This window comes from Aphanomyces invadans (assembly GCF_000520115.1).
Source record: "Aphanomyces invadans strain NJM9701 unplaced genomic scaffold supercont1.51, whole genome shotgun sequence".
NCBI classification, from domain to species: domain Eukaryota; phylum Oomycota; class Saprolegniomycetes; order Saprolegniales; family Verrucalvaceae; genus Aphanomyces; species Aphanomyces invadans.
The window spans coordinates 160335-176769 of NW_008580196.1; the positions used below are offsets into that span (position 1 = coordinate 160335).

Consider the following 16435-nt stretch of genomic DNA (forward strand, 5'->3'; position numbering starts at 1 on the left):
TCAAAACAATCGTTCGCGGCGGAACCATCGCGATGGCCGACTCGGACGACGACGTTGAAATCATTACGCCGACGAAGCGCTTGAAGCGCTCATATATCGACGACGAAGACAACGAAGAGCAGAATGTGGTGGCCTTGTCCCAGCAAACCGACGAAGAAATCGTGATGACGTCGAAGAACAAGCAACAGAAGCGCACGGTTGTGCTGGACGACACCGACGAAGATGAGACCAAGGAACCTGATGATGCAATGGCAAATTTTCGAGCGTCCACACCTCGACGGGAGAACGGTGCACCTTCTGCTCGCTCTACCCCGAATCGGCGGCACAGCATGCCTGCACTCAATACGCCAAGGAGCAGCACCAACCGCCGTGCGTCCCGCCGTCTCTCGGACCGCGGAGCTCAGAAAGAGATCGAACATATCGAACTCAAACAGAAACTCAAGCGAAAGAGCCTTGAAACGTGCCTCCCACCAAGAAAACCCGCGTCGGAGGACGAATTCGTCGGCGAATCGGACGACTCGGACGCGTTTGTTGTAGACGACGACGTGGTCGAGTACATGGAAGAGGACGAGAAGCCCGTTCTGGCCGTGGACGACGACGGCGAGGACGACGACATCGAGATGGCCATGAGGGGCTCGAAGGATCCCATGGATTGGTTCTGCATCTACCTCACGTACATTGAAGAGTGCTTGGTACGTGCGCACGATTTCAAGCCAGCTATGATCTCGTGATTCCAGTTGAATTCGACGTTTGAGACCGATCCAGCGATTCCAGCAGTCTTCAAGCACTCGATCGAGCATGTAAGCGCCTCGCTGGGACGGCTCGTCGATCAACGACGCGGTAGGTGGAACGGGGGCTACTCCAACGCCGCGACAGCTTGCGCGGGAATGTGCACTGGCCGTCCGATCTCGTTGAAAGCATCGATACCATGCCGCAGGCCGTCGAGGGCGAAGGCGACGGCGATCGCGACTGCTATGCGTGCAATCGCAGCGGCCACCCGGCACATTATGCAGTACGTGGTCCACGATGCGTCTGTCCAAGCTGAACGAGCTCACGCCGCCATGTTGCAGATCATCTTTACGGGCGTGGCTTGCAATGCGACCGACATGTATCGACGGGGATGGCGGCAACAGTACGTGATCTGAACGATGGGCATCGATATCGTGCACAATTGTGGACTTGAACCGTCATGCGGGGCGGTGGCTAGCTTGATGGCTTGCCTCGAGGCCGACAACAGGACCCGCGTCGAATATGACCTCGGCAGTCTCTGCTTCCAGGTACTTTATGGGAGTTGATGGGCCGTTGTCGCCCGTCTGGACGCGGCAGACATGACATGGAGTGGATGGCGTGCAAGCGGTGCCATGGCGGCGAAATGCATTGCCTGGATGGTTGTCATCGTCCATGTTTGTCATGCCGAGCGCACGGAGTTGGGTTTTGTGACGGAAGACGTTGGATGGCGGCGACGTCCAGCCGCTCGCCGACGACGCGATCCGAATGTCTCGATGACCTCACCAAGGCGTTGTGGTAGCGAGTGCTGCTGTACTGGAGCCTGCACCAAGCCAAGCGGCAGTGGTGCAATATCGTGTGGCGCAAGATCGTCGAGTACGGTTTAGTGGATCCCGGCCACGACGCTGTATGCTGATCTTTCGTCGATGGTAGGAGTGGCAATGGCCCGATCCCGTCCGACGTCCGCGAGAAGCTGCACAAGGTACAACCTCTCCAAGACGGTTGCGGTTGAGTGCGCGGCGACTAGGTCGAATACGGCCGATACAAGAAGCTCCTGGGCATGGTAGACGGCATGGAGTTGAAGGAGAGCCATGTGTCGCGGATTGGGAATGTGTGGGCGAATGTGCGCCAGATCACGATCGAGTCGATGGCGGACCCGCATGATGAGGGCGGCCGACGCCGTGGGGACGTCGCGGCCCTTGTCAACGACGAAAACCTGGTCGGTGAATCGTCAGAGGATGACGACGAAGATCGTCTCGTGGACGAAGAGGAAAACGTCGACGAGCCGGCGAGGCGGCAGTCGCCACCGAAACCTGCACCTCAGAAAGAAAGGACGCAAGAGACTGCTGCTGGTACATCTCCCCAGGACGCCAACCGATGTCTTGTCTGCAACGCGCGCCCTCGCACCGGCGGGGTACTCCATGGGTACTACGTGCACATTTACTGCTGCTTTGAGTGCGCCAAGTCGCTCAAAGAGAAGAAGAAGCCGTGTGCTGTTTGTTCGCGGCCCATGGAGCGCGTCATTCATCTCCTGCAGCTCAACGATGAAGAAGAAGTGCGCATTCGAGCGACCCATGCATCGTCGTGTCGTTGACAGCTCAACGTAAGACCCTCGGCAAAACGCTTGGCCTTCTCGTTCATGAGGCACGGGCGCTACATGCACTGCAACGTTAGGTCTCAACATGAATTCGAATGTCCTTTGTGGAATGGACCAGTCCACATCACAAGAAGAACCTGTAGTACTGAATGGCGGCACTCCCTTCGTCTGACCGAGAGGACGGGACAGTCCACATTGCCGTCGAGTCCTAGCATCGCGGTCTCCGTAGTCTTTGTATCACGTTTCATGGCGCGTGGAGATGCCGGTGGGTGTCGCCATCGACTGTGTCTTGTCGGTGGATTGGGAGTTGGATCAATTTTTGCCTTTTTTCCCCAAAACAGTCAGGTATTTCGACTATTTTTCGCAAGTTTTCAATGAGACATGAGACGGTATTGATGTTCCGGATAATTATCCGGTTTGTCGCCCAGCTGAAGATACGTCACCACGGCGCCGACGAGATCCAACGTGGCGACGAAGGACGGCAACGCATCATGGGACAAGTGACATCCCATTCCAGGAAGCCATGTAAGACCGCCGCATTGGATTGATTCTGTGCGGCAGCGCCATCCTTTGAATGCGTCTATCATGATCGACAACTGTGAGTAGTCGACTTCGAGGAGTTCTCGGTCGCATGGCTCGCATTCAAGGTGAGTTGTGCTAGTGCTCTGTGCATGCATTGTTCACGGCAGACGAACGTATTCAGGGCGAGATGTCAGAAATCGGCAGCCGGAATCGCTCTGTCGCGAGCAAGGCAGGGCTGTCGTCGTCCAAGCTCCTGCGGTCGTTGTTCGGCGGTACGCGCTGTCGCCATCGTTCCGTTTGATTCCGCTGCGTTCGTGGATGTCCTGATTCTTGGACCCTGCCCCGTAGAGAGTTTCGTGGACGAGCTCACCGAGTATGCAGCGGACGCCGTTCCACGCGAGCACTTCATTGTGCTCCTAGCGCAGTACTACCTGTACGAACCCATCCTCAAGTCTCTACTCGCCGCCCTCACGTGCCGTATGCAGCGGCAACACAGAGGACAAGCTCGGGTATCTCTTTTCCATGTACAGCGCGACATGCAGCCTCGACAGGTACCCAGCCATGCTGCTTGTGGTTGTCGATGGAAGGGCCATCGACACGTGGCGCCGCCTCAACGGCATGGCGACATGCTAGGAACCAACCTGACGGTCCCGCCATATCGCCCGTTGACGTCGAATGTCTGCTGGAGTACATGGCGCCGTATCATCCCGTGCCAGAGGTATGCCTGCCACATCTCCCATGGCTTCGGCCTTCTCTCGGCATGTTGCGCTGACCATGACTATAGAAACTCGTGGCCATCTTTGACGAGTGCCATCTCTCAAAAGACACGTCATTGACGCTGCCGGTATTCCTCACGTGGGTGCGACAGTCGCCATCCCTCATGACCGTACGTCGCCGCCACCTTTCGCGCCGTTGAGGACATTGCTCGATTTCGCCGTGGCGAGCCTCCACGAGGATCTCATCCAAACTTGATGTAGACGATCGCAAAGATCTTGCCAGCGCACGTCGCCGCGAAACCCCCGCCGATCGGGCTGTCCGTGTGCATTCCCGATGACACCGCGATAGCGCTCTCAACGTACGGCAGATATGGATTGACGTCGTCATCGTTGGCATGGCATACGTAGTGATCCGTTGAACATGAGCCCGTCGATGGCGCTGCATCCGTCGAGGCACCACCAATCGTTTGATATTGTCGGCGGCGACAGCAGCGACGAAGACGAAGATGCTGCCAGTGAATCGGACGATCACGCGGCTGCCGCGAGCTATTCCAACTCTGACGCGGTATGCCACGTGCCATTTGTGTTGGTGTGTCGATGACGTTGAGACAAATGCACGGACGAGAGGATGGACATGTGCGTCGACGGAGATTGCAGCTGAGTTGGAGGCACGACTGGATAGGACGACGAGCTGCGCCACATTCCCTCGTCCAGCCCTGCTGGTCAATGCGGCAACGCCATGCCGCAGTCTGGTGGTTCATCTCCTCCAAAGACCGACTCGAATCGAACGCCGGCGACGTCTTCGCCACGTCCGCCCCCGATGGATGTGCGCACCACCACCAACACCACTCACCACCGTGCGTGTGCTTTGAATGTCCATCTCCCACACGACGATGTCTCATGTGCGTAGAAGGGCCGTCCAGCAAACCCAAAGGCAAGCACAACGCCATCGGCAAATTTGGGCGCGCCGTCGGGGGCGGCATCCGCACGATGCTTCACCCTGGCAAACCGCACACGCAGTCGAAGCACAAGTCGGGCCACGACGTCGTCGCGGCGATCATCGCATCCGACCCGACCGACCACCACTACGTGGGGGGGTATTTGCACAAAGTGAGCGATGGCAAGTGGGCCAAGCGCAATTGGCACGTCCGATGGTTTGTGCTCGACATCGACCGCGGCATCTTGGCCTACTACAAGTCGAACCCGTCGTCGATCGTGCAGAGTCCCCACGGCAGCGTCGCGTTCTACGACGACTTGGACCTGCACCACACGACGAATTTTATCCATGCGGCGGCGGATGAAGCGGCCTCTTCGAATCCACTGCGCCACCGCGCGCCGCCGTCGACGAAGCCGCATCCGTGGTATCGCGGGTGCATGGACCTGAACGAACCGAATGTGTCGCTGTTGTTTGATAAGCAGTACGGCCACAATGCCCCGAATAAGTTTATCTTTCAAGTGTCGAGCGTTGGCATGGGCGACGAAGCCAAGCGTAGGTTTCAGTACAAGGTAAGCGATCCTGCTTTTTCGACCGGCGACCGTCGACGGATTCGTTGTGTCGGCGTTGTAGCTGTGTGCGAGCACCGAGGACGAATTTGTGCAATGGACAAGTGCCATTGCCCAAGTCATCAATCGCAAACACGTCACAGCGGCGTCGCTCGCGGCGCCCCCAGCGCCGCCCCCGAAAGGTACCGCTCCATGACGAAAGCACATGGAATCGTGTGTGCATTGCACTGAGCGAATGATGCGTGCATTGGCTAGACACGCTTCAACAGCAATTGCATCGGCAAAGGTTGATGCAGCAGCAGCATGCAGACCACGCACGACACGACGATGATGCGTCCACACAGCCCGCCAAATCCCCAACGAAACCCACCCAGAGTCCGCCGAGGTCGCCCGCGGCAGGTTTGTCACCGTCGCTGTCGACCAAGCAGCCAGCCTCTTTGACGCCGTCGCCCACTTGTGCGAACCCGTCGCTGCCATGCAAGCAGCCCAGAGACGCCGCGATTCCGTGGCGGCTGCAGCTGGTCGTGGAAGGCCAGCGCCAGTGCTTCTTGTTCCTTGCCCTGGTCAACGTGTGGAGCTTTGTCGCGCTCAACTACTTTGGCTTTCTCGTTCAAGTGCCCGTGATGGCGCTGGCCACGTACTACTTTTTTCGTCATGTTCATGCCATGCCGACCGCGACTCGACGAGGTACGAGCCCTCGACTCGGGAGCCATGCGTTTGCAAATCGAGGACGACGCCATGTTTGTGTTAAACTGCCCATGCATGCCTCCCACGTGCTGGTTGTAGTCCAGCGGTGCGCGTCCGGTGCGTCCACTCGGCCCGCGGCGGACGGCGCGTTGCCATGTGCGATCAGCGGGGCGTGCTGCCTGCATGCCGATGGCCCGTTGGACGACGCAATCTTCGCGGGAGACGAGGTGGCGGGGGAGGACGACGATGGCAGCCCGGCAACTGTTGTCGCCCACCAACCCCCAAAGTCGTTTCGATTCGACATGTTGTCAACGTGTGGGCAAAGCACCGACGACGATACGGACGAGAACGCGTGGTCGATCGCGACAGCGACGGCATTCAACGTCCGCAGCAAGGAGTACAAGAAGAGCAAGAAGAAGGAGGTAGAGGCGCCGACGACTTTTCAATCCGTTGACAAGTTGATGGATCGCGCATAGCCATCCCAAGCGGCTCTGTTGGACTTTGTCGGGGTCGATGTCGTCCGCACGGATGGGAAAATCGATTGCATTGCCGAGCACGTCCATATCCCGGCGACGCTGGCCAACACGCGCCTGTTCATTCTTCATGCCCAGGTACGTTGGCACTCTTCCGTGCATGTTGTGGACGGCGAGGCACGTGTGGAAGGCAGTGAATGGATTGTGTGGCTAGATGCCGTTGTACGCGCCGTCGCTATTTCATTCGAGCTACGATGGCCCTGGGGCGAGCCTTATCATGTACTGGAGCATTCCACCTGCGATCGAAGAGGTGGGTGTCGACATGGCACGATCGCGGTCAACGGCCTCGATGCACACGTAGGCACTCCAGTCCCCCGAGATTCCCGCGATGCAGTTGCTCCAGCGATTTCTCGAGGCGTCCACGTCGTCGGGCGATCCCACGGCGATCTTGGATCGATTCAAAGTCATTGCGCAGGTCGTGAATGAACACGATTGTGGCGTCGCGGGGTACACCAAGAAGCTCCTGACCAAGAACAACGCGACGCCGGTGCTCACGCGGCCCCAGCATCGCATCTACCACACACCCACGTACACGGAAGTCGATGTCGATGTCCACATCTTCTCGCTTGTCGCGCGGACAGGCATCCATGCCCTCATCGGTACGACAATTGTGAAAACGATGGGATGGCAGCACGGGGGGGGTTCTAACGTGCGCATGACGTAGACAAGACAGCGAGCATGCTCATCGACGTTGCATTTGTCCTCCAAGGCGAGTCCGAGGCCGAACTCCCCGAACAGATCTTGGGCGTGTGCCGCCTCGTTCGCATCGATTTGGCCAAGGCCAAGCATCTGAACGACGTCGCGAGATCGAGCGACTCGTAGGCAAAGGAACAGAGTTTTCAAGTGCATTCGTTTGATCGAGTGTTTGCGTGCCTTCGCGATCATGACCAAGCAATCGCCAAGCCAGGACCGTCGGCAACCGCTTGGACCGGCGCCATCGCGACACGGTCATGTGCTCGAGAGTGAACCCCGGAAAAAGCCGACACCCCACATAAAACCGACAACCTCCAAAACATGATCTGATTAATAAATTCTGCCACCTGCATACTCCGGAGTACTTCAATACCAAGGCGGAATGCAATTCTTTTTGACCAATTGCTATGCAGATAAACCAAACACTGTGATTGACTGACTGAAATTCTGCTAGTTATAGCCAATCAAGCTGGACGAATTCAAGAAATTATAATAACGTTATACCTCGAAGTATTGATTTTATTCTTCTTGCATTTTCAGGATGAAACCATATGTCGGCTTTTTCCGGGGTCCACAGTAGCGCCGTGGTGTGCTTGGAAATCCCACGCGCAGCGCAGGCCGCCTCGACTGCCCGACATCCCCTGCTCACAGACATGATCCTTTTGCGCGAGCGCTAGGCGCCACCCACAGTCGTGAATGGAGGACAGAATAGATAGGATTCATTCGAGCGGGTGGCTTCTAGAGTGCCACGACTGCCACCGTGACGTTGTCCGCCGTTCGCCGCGTGAGCGCCAGCTCGACGAGGGCAGCAGCCGACTGTGTCACGAAATGTTCTGGTGGTGGGTTGAGGTCGTGCTGGAAGCTCTCGTCAAGATCGGCCACGATTTGGTGCATTGTGTCGCCGTCTGTGACTCGGTCCCACAGTCCATCGCTGCAATCCGAGGAAGCATGTTAGAACTTGCACTCGCCGAGTCGTCGGGGCACTCACCTGGCAATCACGAGGATGTCGCCGCCCGACCTGGCGAAATGCCGAATATGTGGAACCGCCGACACAAGCGCCAGGGGTGTGTTCAATGGCGACGACGATGGGACGTTCTTAAGCTGGTGGTCGCCAAGGGAGCGACTGACGGCGAGCCGCAGCGTCGACTTTGGGTGAGTGACCCGCCAGCAGCCCGAGAATACCACCTACTCGGTTCCGTTGACGAACATCTCCAAAAACCGCAGGTCAAAAAGGCACGGCAGCATCCAGCTGCATAAAATTTCCCATACCAACAAACGCCACATGCATCGCTTACATTGCCGCCCGCATTTACGATGCGCGCTTTTTCCGCCGCCACGTGCGGTTTGTGGTCAATGGACAGGCGCTCGACCACATACGTCGCTGCATTGGTGTGAAGCGAAGGGTGTTGTCGGCGCACCAGGACCACTCGAGAATCGCCGACGTTCGCCGCAAACACGAAGTCGCTGAAGACGAGTACTAACGCCACCGTCGCTCCATCTCGCCGGCCATGCTCGACAGTGTAAGACAGGATTTCGCGGTCCAGTTGAAGAAACGCAGTTTTCAATATCGTGTAGATCGATTCAATGGCGTCGGGAGGTATCGGTCGCTCGGATCCATAACTCTTCAGTTGGTCGTTGGTCGTCAAGAGCGCACTCAGGCGGGTGGATGCGAATTCCGCCGCCCATGCGCCATTGTGGCCATCAAATACGGCAACCAGCGCAACGTTCTCAAAGAGTTGGTTCACCACATGACGATCTTCCATGTACGCTCGAGTGCCTTGGGTACATGCAATGCCAACTTGGATGGACAACGGGTCGATCACATGGGTTTGACACATCGAGGCCTTGTCGCGGGTAAAGGCTGCCAAAGCAGCGTCGTACGTCACTCGACTACCAAGCTTTGAATTCACATGCACTTTCTTCTTCAACGCTGGTTGCTTGGGTTTCGGTGCCAGGGACGATGAGAATTGCGACACCCCTCTCGGGACGGCTTGATTCTGGAAAAACTGGCTGTCGTCCTTGGCCTTTGTCTTCGACCACGATAGGAGGCGAATCGCACTTGGTGGAGGTTTCACGAGTTGGCGCGGTTTACGTGCGAATACATGCAGGCGAGTGCAGCTGGATGGGGTAATGCCAAAGTCATTCGACACATCTTGATTCGTTGAGTTGTCAAGGATGCATGCATCGTCCGACGCCACCATCGAGGTCATTCACCCAAAACGTCGTCTTGATGTTCTAGTAGTCGTTCCTTCGAGGACGTGATGGATGGTGTCGATACAATAAGCGCGGGGACCGCCGGCGGCGACGCTTGCCGATGACGTTGGAAAATTCAAAATGCGACACAGTGCCAACTAAAAATACGCATATCTTTATCCGGTTAAGAACTCGATGAACCAATCAGATGTATCAACAAACTATTTAAAAGAGCACATATTATGAATATCCAGACAGCGATATCCCTCCAAACATATCTTCACCTCACAAAATGGCAATCGCAATGCACTCCTGCCTTGGATATGCGCCGAGGATGCATAATCTCGTCGTGGGGGCGGCAACTTTGAAGTAGCTTGCACCAACAGGTTTTTTTAAATGCCACGTGGGAATGCTGCCATTGTGTAGGTAAATATATATTTCGGCCATCGGCAGCATACTATCGTGCCGTTAGGAAAATATATACAATTGATTTTACCATCACTCCTTCGACTCATTTTGCACAATATATAAATTTTTTTATTGAACATGCATTCCAATACATTTGACTCTACCCTAGCCCTAATTCTTTTTCATGAATATTTTTGCCACGTTGCAGTTGTCGGATACGACAAAGTTATCCGGATTTTTGGACGTTTCGCTCAGTTTGGCGAGACGGGTGCGATGGCCACATGGGAGTTTTGGGCTGGCAGCGCGGCGTGCATCCTGCTGTTCCCGGTGCTGCGGTGGTTCTTCTCGCCCGTGACTGTCGCCAAGCACTTCCTCAAGACATACGATCCTAAGAAACAGTGGATGTATCGTGATGCGTCCGTCTCTCCGCCACGGCAGTACGTGTGTCGACTCTCCTGGTTGACACGTGTTGAACAACAAACTCGCATAGGGCGGCGTTTCCGTCGTTAAAATCGTCGCCGACATGCTATTTAACAGTTGTCGTACCGGCTTACAACGAAGCGGAACGGATTCTGCCGATGTTGCATGCCACGCTTGAGTACTTGGAAATGCGTCGCACTGGTGATGCCCGGTTCACGTACGAGATCATCGTTGTTGACGATTGCAGCACGGACAGCACCGTCGAGGTCGTGGAGCGTGAAGTGGACCGTCTGGCTTCGACGTCGACCTCGTCCGTTCTAAAACTGCTCCGCCTGACTGTGAACCGCGGGAAGGGTGGCGCTGTTCGCAGCGGCGTGTTGCGCGCGGCCGGTGAGCTCATACTTATGGTGGACGCCGACAACGCGACGGAAATTGGTGATTTTGACAAACTCGAGGCATTTTGGACCAAGGACTCGTACCCGAATGGGTTGATTGTGTGCGGGAGCCGAGCGCATCTGCAGAACGAGGCCATGGCGAAGGTAGACTGCACCGTCTTGCGTGCGATGAACTGACTGCATGTGAGATAGCGCCACCCGCTGCGCAACGTTCTCATGCATGGCTTCCACTTGATTGTGTCGACTCTGTGTGTACAGCAGGTGCAGGACACTCAATGTGGCTTCAAGCTCTTCGATCGCAAAGCCGCGCAGCTCGTGTTCCCGCCACTGCACATTGAGCGTTGGGGATTCGACGTGGAGATGTTGTACTTGGCGTTCCAGCGCAAGATCGCCGTCCATGTAGGCCGTCGAAATTTGGACGGCAGTCATGACGTTGTGTGTAGGAAGTCGCGGTGCACTGGCAGGAGATTCCTGGCTCCAAGCTCGACGTGGTGACTGCGACGTTCAGCATGTTGCGTGAGATGCTGCTCATCCCATGCTGCTACAAGCTCGGGATCTGGCGCGTGGACGATGGAGCTTTGCGGCTGGCTTAGATCGATGTAGTTGGAGAGGACTCGATTGCGAAGAAGTCGAGAACGTTGTTGAAACAGTCCCATGACTTCGTTGATACATTTCGACGACACCATTGTTGGCGACGTTGGAAACGTCCTGCTCGGACGAATGTCGCTGTGACTAGGACTTGGAGGATTCGGCAGGGGCCGAGTGAGACGTTGCGTCGATCGCAGCAGTGAGCGTGACGACGTCTTGCTGGAAGAAGCGGTATGCATACGCAGTGACATTCGTCGGTCGATCCTTGAGAACTCCCGTGACGAAGGCGCGAATGATTCCGTCCAGTTCAGGGTGTGCTCGGATGTACTTTTCGTTCTCAATGCGGATGCCGACCTAGCGTCCAGCATGTCGTGGTCATGATCATCTATGGAGGAATCGGGATCCCGCACCTTGGCCAGGTTCAGCGCTGCGATCTGCGCATCGCTCAGCACGTCCATCTTCATGCAATAAGAGAATCAATTTAAAAACAAAGTTCTACTTTTCCATACAAACAACCTCCCAATATTTTTAAAACAATCACAGACAGTTACTTTACGTGAACCGTCGCGTCGGCCTCGCACAAACGAACATGGAATCCAAGGACATCTTTGCGCGGCTCGCGGCAGACGCGAAGGCGTCCAACAATGAAGGAGATGGCAGCAGCGCCGCGGACGACTCGTACCTGGTTGTCATTGGGCCCAAGAACAGCGGAAAGTCATCCCTTATCTTGTATTTCCTCAATCCGAACAAGGGTATAATGTGTACATCCTGCGCTTCGTCCTCACTGATTGTTCTGGAGCAGCTGATGAGCCAAAGCCCACGGCAGCGCTCGACTACGTATACGCTCGGCGAGCCGTGGCTGGCAGCAACAAGAAGGCCGTCGCTCACATTTGGGAGCTGGGTCGGTACCTCTGCGGCGAATCTTTGATTCAACTCGCTTGAACGACTACATCGATGGAAATCATCTCACGTGTCCGATCCTAGCCACAACCAAGAAGGTGCTCGAGCTACTTAAAGTGCCTCTATCGCCCGACAGGTTGCCCAGGTCGACACTCATGCTCGTCCTCGACTTGTCCGTCCCGGGCGACGTCCTCCCCTCGCTCGTGTACTGGGTCACCCTCGTTCGTAAGCTCCTCACCGACTCGAACGCTGCCCCCCCATCCGAAGCGTTTATTCAAGCCAAGTACGGCGAGAAGCACCCCGACCGACGCGACGTGTCTCCGATATCGATCCCGCTCTTGATCGTCGGCGCCAAGTACGAGACTTTCCGCGACGAAGACAGCGTCAAGCGCAAGGGACTGATCCAGGCCGTGCGCTACATTGCACACGCGATCGGCGCCACGCTGCTCTTCACAACAGTCAAGGACAAGGCCCTCGCCACGCAGGTATGCGTCCGCATGAAGCACCATGGCGACTCCTGTATATCGTTCCAACACGGACCAACGCAAGATGCACCCATGGACTAGTTTCGGTCGGCATTGAACGCTGCCTTGTACAAATCCGAAGGCGGCGGCAAATCCACCAAAGAAGTCGACAAAGGGCTCTTCGTACCGCCAGGTACGTGCACCATGGGCAACGATGCGACGTCAGAGTATGGACGGCAGGAAGCGATACGTTCGAAGAGATCGGTTTGCCGAAAGGCGCGCGCGTGGCCGACTTTGAAGAGTCCAACTTGGACAAGCGCATGAAGTTGTGGGCGAAGGCGATCGCGGAGCTGTACCCACCAGTGACCCCTCCCGAAGGTGAGTGTCTCGTTCGAGTCCGCATGGATCGTCACGTCTCGGTCGCGCGCAGCGGCGGGGAAAGACGCCGTCGACGATGACAAAGACGACGTCGACGACAAGTACCCCGAGCCATCCATCGATGCCTTGCGCAAACAAAAGCGGTAAGGCGCGAGTGGTGTCGAGATCGCAAGGCTCGTAACGAAGGAGTCTCTAACTACAGGGAGGAGCTTCGACGGTATAAGGACAAGAAGACCGAGAAAAAGCCGTCGGCCAAAAAGGAAGCCAAGGAGTGAGGACGAGGCGTTGCTGCCTGTGTCATGAACGACGCGCATTAACATGTTTTCCTGTGCACTGGAGAGGTGCTGCGTGATGCTGGCCTCGCTTGGTCGTGCTGTAGTCGTTCGTGCGCTGCATCAACTGGAGCAGTTTCCCCTTCCGTGGGAGGTTGCCGCCGTTGGGTAAATGTTCCATGCCCATGAAGTACCCGCACGAAAGGATCGAAAACGGCGGCACCGGCCGTCCCATGGATGGACAGCGGCATTCATATACTGCACCTGGCATGGCGACAGCGCACCGCGTCCTCACGAACGTCCACTTGCTCGTCGTCGCGATGACGTACCAAGACGGCATTTACGACGCCCTCCGGCCCGTGTATGGCCATCGGCACGCAATGCTGCTTAAGTGGCCGCGCCTTGCACACAAGCACATTGGACACCTGGAAGACCCACGGTCGGTGCTCCTCCTTCTGATCGAGCAGGATCGGTTGGATCTTGTACAGCGACTGCTACAGTGTCGACCTTACGGCTGTCCGTCTGCTTCGTCTGCCTGGTCCAGCAAAGAGTCCAATCCCACGTTTGCCCTTCGACCAAACCCGATGGACTCGGCGGCGGCGCTCGGTCGCCTGGCGATCCTGCAATTCCTCCATGAAGCAGCGATTGGGCAGTGCACGACGTCCGCCATGGATTTGGCGGCGCGCAACGGGCACTTGCATGTCGTGCAGTTCTTGCACACCCACCGCGACGAAGGATGCACCAAGTGGGCAGTGAATTGGGCAGCGGAGCACGGGCATCTCGATGTCCTCTCGTTTCTCTTGGAACATCGCCGAGAAGGCTTCACGATGTACGCAGTCGACCACGCCAGCCACGACCTCATTCTTCTCGCTCTGTCCGACTACATAAGCAGCCACGATATGTACTGATGCACGAGCATCTACACAAGCATATTTGCTGGCCCCACTTCGTGCCAAGCCATGCCCGGCCAGTCATCTAGACGCGCCAATTGACTGGGGCTTGAGCTGTGCAGCGCAGTCTACAATAGGTTGCCACCTACTCGAGGTAGTCTACTTGGCTTTGTACTGAAATGATGGCCAACTGCCTCGGGGGCTGTACTGAGAGCCACACTGTGACCCGTGTTGACGGCCATGGTGCTGTGAGCCGCGTTGCTCGACTCGAACGCTCTCCAGACGTTCGGGCTACCCACGAAGATCTGTCGTCACGCGTCCTCTCGAGATACCGAATTTGAAAACGCACGCATTGTCGCTGACAGGAAAGCAGTATGGGGTGTCGGTTAGAAGGTCGAATGTCTACAACGAGGACGCCGTCTGAAGCAACGAGTCGGCTGCTTTGATCGCCTACAAGTTGACTTAGAACACGATATGGTCAATGAACTTGACGTTACCTGGGCTTGAGGTTCGTTCAGCCACACACGAGAGAGGGAGATGTCAGATTGGATTGCGTTGATAAGGTCTTCCAGTGACGGAAAGTTCTCTTCTGGTCGCAAGTACCCCACGAGGACGAGGTTGAGCGTCGCGCCGTAAAAGTCGGATGTGAATTCGTGCAACAAATGCGGTTCGATCGTCTTTTCCTTGTTCTGGAAGAATGGGTTCCAGCCCACGCTAGCGACTGCCTTGTACGGACCTTTGCCGTCGACAGTCGCCCACCCGCAGTAAATCCCCGTCGGAATGTCATGCAGCTTGTCACCCAAGTCGTCAGCAGACAAGTTGGCCGTCGGACAGCCCAGCTGCTTCCCGCCGCGACCAAATCCGGTCACCACCGTCGCCGTCAGTCGGATCGGGGACACTTCTTGCATGACACTGACGATTCTTTGCTACTATTTCAATATGACCATCATTCGGATAAAATCGGTTTATCCGGATATCCGAATGCCTGTTTGAAATTATCCGGATGGAATTGGCGCGCAAAGTCCTGTCATTCGACGACATCAGCGGCAATACTCGTAGACACTTCCAAGGCGGTAGGAGCGGCGCCGATCGCCTCGAATGAAGGCGGCCGAGATAATGTTGTTCCCACTTTGGTCTCCATGTTGTACGTCCACACGTTCCTCGGGCGTCCTCGTAGGAACAACCAAATGTTCATTAGGGCACCTTGACTGAATGGCAGTACGTCCAGCGGGAGGTCCTTCAGGTACGTGATCTTGCTTCGTTTGGCGTGTTCCCATGACGACTATACCATCAACACGTGTGTGAGGCAGATATGGCGATGGAGGGGTAGCGTACTTGGTTTGTTGTGATGAGGAAGACGTGGTAGCAGAACAGCCCAAACGCAATCAAAAACACAAAGAATCCAAACACAATGAGCAGCATGAACGGAAAGCTGTCTTGCACCCACTGTTCCAGACTTTTCTCGTCAGTCTCGTCGTTCATTCGCATCCCGAAAGACGCAATATCCATGCCCCAAACTGCCTCGACTGTCTGCGTCAACATGTAAAGCACAAAGCGGCGGTGGTTGTCGCGGCCCACACACACACCTGCGCATACGCAACTACATGGTTTGGCACAAGGCATGTAAGGTCATGAATGTATACAAAAATGCACGTACTGATGGTCGTAGTGTTCCACGCATCGCCCGCAGTCGTTGCTAGGTTGAAGCGACATAAGGCCAATCAAGGAAGCAATCAAAATCCAACATACCAGTGCTTTGCACGAAGAGGGGCACGGACGTGGCAGTCCGCGAAGAAATGCCGCCGGTCCAGTTGCGCTGCCTCAGCATCCAAAAGCGATTCGCTGCTGCCTTCAGCATGCGGCACGTCGTCAATTTGGCATTCGTCGTGCGTATCATTCCCATCCTCCTGTAGCTGTACAAAACCGGGAGATGAACACTGCAGCGCAACGTAACACGCCAGGTTCACGACGCCAACACCGATGCAGAGCACGAGCCCAGCAATGCACTCCTGGAAATATCGCCGCCACACGCCAGCGGTGATTGGATACACGTATACGGCGATATGAAATCCCATCCACCACACACGAGTGTAGCAGATGCTCTTCTTGGCCATCGCGATGCTCTGTGCCGGAGGTCGGCCGTCCTGTCTTCGCGGCATAGCCCAAGCGAGCGGTAAGTGATTGTGTTATCCGGATGTCGGCACCTGATTCGTTTGTAGTGCCGCACCTTGTGACATGCGAGAAAACGCGGCGCTTCACCGGCGCATTCCTTTCAGCCATCGACAGTGCTGGTTCCGTCGTCAGAGGCATGCAGGGTCTCTCACTCACAGCTACAGCTCATGCGTGTGTTTGTGGCTAGCGTCGCATTGACCTCGGTCAGCCAAGTTGATCTGACTGAGGTAGAGGTTGCTCCACAAATCTAAAGAACTGCCAGCGAAAAAGGGAAACTGCGACACTTCCAGTGATGATGGGCTCCATTGCAGAGTCCATGCATGTCGGGGTATGAACAGTCCAAGCCAGCCTGTGTCACGGTGGCCGGGCGCCATGCGA

General features: G+C 56.1%; 9 protein-coding genes across 9 annotated transcripts; 5 read left to right on the plus strand and 4 right to left on the minus strand.

Moving 5' to 3' along the window:
- Window positions 1–2454, plus strand: H310_13441 (hypothetical protein). Its single transcript, XM_008880950.1, has 8 exons — window positions 1–692; window positions 738–800; window positions 845–1012; window positions 1071–1132; window positions 1208–1277; window positions 1529–1602; window positions 1660–1708; window positions 1754–2454. The coding sequence occupies exons 1-8, from the start codon at window positions 33–35 to the stop codon at window positions 2318–2320; spliced, it is 1713 nt and encodes a 570-aa protein (XP_008879172.1). The 5' UTR covers window positions 1–32; the 3' UTR covers window positions 2321–2454.
- Window positions 2455–2744: 290 nt separating this feature from the next.
- Window positions 2745–7329, plus strand: H310_13442 (hypothetical protein). The gene is made up of 18 exons (XM_008880951.1): window positions 2745–2848; window positions 2930–2970; window positions 3027–3117; window positions 3194–3278; window positions 3331–3396; window positions 3479–3563; window positions 3630–3731; window positions 3823–3920; window positions 3970–4126; window positions 4244–4418; window positions 4472–5067; window positions 5129–5246; window positions 5320–5751; window positions 5851–6173; window positions 6228–6362; window positions 6439–6534; window positions 6586–6883; window positions 6949–7329. The coding sequence occupies exons 1-18, from the start codon at window positions 2815–2817 to the stop codon at window positions 7104–7106; spliced, it is 3090 nt and encodes a 1029-aa protein (XP_008879173.1). The 5' UTR covers window positions 2745–2814; the 3' UTR covers window positions 7107–7329.
- Window positions 7330–7451: 122 nt separating this feature from the next.
- H310_13443 (hypothetical protein) lies at window positions 7452–9300 on the minus strand. The gene is made up of 3 exons (XM_008880952.1): window positions 8273–9300; window positions 7966–8162; window positions 7452–7908 (listed from the first exon to the last, which is right to left on the minus strand). The coding sequence occupies exons 1-3, from the start codon at window positions 9185–9187 to the stop codon at window positions 7716–7718; spliced, it is 1305 nt and encodes a 434-aa protein (XP_008879174.1). The 5' UTR covers window positions 9188–9300; the 3' UTR covers window positions 7452–7715.
- A 529-nt stretch (window positions 9301–9829) lies between these two features.
- On the plus strand, window positions 9830–11078 carry H310_13444 (hypothetical protein). Its single transcript, XM_008880953.1, has 4 exons — window positions 9830–10015; window positions 10069–10537; window positions 10586–10792; window positions 10837–11078. The coding sequence occupies exons 1-4, from the start codon at window positions 9852–9854 to the stop codon at window positions 10984–10986; spliced, it is 990 nt and encodes a 329-aa protein (XP_008879175.1). The 5' UTR covers window positions 9830–9851; the 3' UTR covers window positions 10987–11078.
- Window positions 11010–11444, minus strand: H310_13445 (hypothetical protein). The gene is made up of 2 exons (XM_008880954.1): window positions 11392–11444; window positions 11010–11335 (listed from the first exon to the last, which is right to left on the minus strand). The coding sequence occupies exons 1-2, from the start codon at window positions 11437–11439 to the stop codon at window positions 11126–11128; spliced, it is 258 nt and encodes an 85-aa protein (XP_008879176.1). The 5' UTR covers window positions 11440–11444; the 3' UTR covers window positions 11010–11125.
- A 93-nt stretch (window positions 11445–11537) lies between these two features.
- H310_13446 (hypothetical protein) lies at window positions 11538–13265 on the plus strand. Its single transcript, XM_008880955.1, has 7 exons — window positions 11538–11733; window positions 11784–11882; window positions 11966–12366; window positions 12448–12538; window positions 12586–12723; window positions 12776–12866; window positions 12926–13265. The coding sequence occupies exons 1-7, from the start codon at window positions 11571–11573 to the stop codon at window positions 12996–12998; spliced, it is 1056 nt and encodes a 351-aa protein (XP_008879177.1). The 5' UTR covers window positions 11538–11570; the 3' UTR covers window positions 12999–13265.
- On the plus strand, window positions 13265–13903 carry H310_13447 (hypothetical protein; the record flags this gene model as incomplete). The annotated part of the gene is made up of 1 exon (XM_008880956.1): window positions 13265–13903. The coding sequence occupies one exon, from the start codon at window positions 13265–13267 to the stop codon at window positions 13901–13903; it is 639 nt and encodes a 212-aa protein (XP_008879178.1).
- A 384-nt stretch (window positions 13904–14287) lies between these two features.
- Window positions 14288–14793, minus strand: H310_13448 (hypothetical protein; the record flags this gene model as incomplete). Its single annotated transcript, XM_008880957.1, has 2 exons — window positions 14288–14335; window positions 14383–14793. The coding sequence occupies 2 exons, from the start codon at window positions 14791–14793 to the stop codon at window positions 14288–14290; spliced, it is 459 nt and encodes a 152-aa protein (XP_008879179.1).
- A 119-nt stretch (window positions 14794–14912) lies between these two features.
- H310_13449 (hypothetical protein) lies at window positions 14913–15788 on the minus strand (the record flags this gene model as incomplete). Its single annotated transcript, XM_008880958.1, has 5 exons — window positions 14913–15167; window positions 15221–15415; window positions 15472–15485; window positions 15543–15581; window positions 15635–15788. 5 exons carry the CDS (start codon window positions 15786–15788, stop codon window positions 14913–14915), a joined length of 657 nt encoding a protein of 218 aa, XP_008879180.1.
- Between the last annotated feature and the right edge of the window lie 647 nt (window positions 15789–16435).

Coding starts and splice junctions, on each gene's coding strand:
- H310_13444 (XM_008880953.1), top strand. CDS start 9,852: ATGGCCACATGGGAGTTTTGGGCTGGCAGCGCGGCGTGCATCCTGCTG. Junction 10,538..10,585: donor AGAACGAGGCCATGGCGAAG/GTAGACTGCACC, acceptor CATGTGAGATAG/CGCCACCCGCTGCGCAACGT. Junction 10,793..10,836: donor AGCGCAAGATCGCCGTCCAT/GTAGGCCGTCGA, acceptor CGTTGTGTGTAG/GAAGTCGCGGTGCACTGGCA.
- H310_13446 (XM_008880955.1), top strand. CDS start 11,571: ATGGAATCCAAGGACATCTTTGCGCGGCTCGCGGCAGACGCGAAGGCG. Junction 12,367..12,447: donor ACAAGGCCCTCGCCACGCAG/GTATGCGTCCGC, acceptor CCCATGGACTAG/TTTCGGTCGGCATTGAACGC. Junction 12,867..12,925: donor GCCTTGCGCAAACAAAAGCG/GTAAGGCGCGAG, acceptor CTCTAACTACAG/GGAGGAGCTTCGACGGTATA.
- H310_13443 (XM_008880952.1), bottom strand. CDS start 9,187: ATGACCTCGATGGTGGCGTCGGACGATGCATGCATCCTTGACAACTCA. Junction 8,163..8,272: donor TCGTAAATGCGGGCGGCAAT/GTAAGCGATGCA, acceptor GGAACCGAGTAG/GTGGTATTCTCGGGCTGCTG. Junction 7,909..7,965: donor GACATCCTCGTGATTGCCAG/GTGAGTGCCCCG, acceptor CTCGGATTGCAG/CGATGGACTGTGGGACCGAG.
- H310_13441 (XM_008880950.1), top strand. CDS start 33: ATGGCCGACTCGGACGACGACGTTGAAATCATTACGCCGACGAAGCGC. Junction 1,013..1,070: donor GCCACCCGGCACATTATGCA/GTACGTGGTCCA, acceptor GCCATGTTGCAG/ATCATCTTTACGGGCGTGGC. Junction 1,133..1,207: donor CGACGGGGATGGCGGCAACA/GTACGTGATCTG, acceptor GGCGGTGGCTAG/CTTGATGGCTTGCCTCGAGG.
- H310_13442 (XM_008880951.1), top strand. CDS start 2,815: ATGGGACAAGTGACATCCCATTCCAGGAAGCCAT. Junction 5,247..5,319: donor CCCAGCGCCGCCCCCGAAAG/GTACCGCTCCAT, acceptor TGCATTGGCTAG/ACACGCTTCAACAGCAATTG. Junction 6,363..6,438: donor TGTTCATTCTTCATGCCCAG/GTACGTTGGCAC, acceptor TTGTGTGGCTAG/ATGCCGTTGTACGCGCCGTC.
- H310_13445 (XM_008880954.1), bottom strand. CDS start 11,439: ATGGACGTGCTGAGCGATGCGCAGATCGCAGCGCTGAACCTGGCCAAG. Junction 11,336..11,391: donor CAGCGCTGAACCTGGCCAAG/GTGCGGGATCCC, acceptor GCTGGACGCTAG/GTCGGCATCCGCATTGAGAA.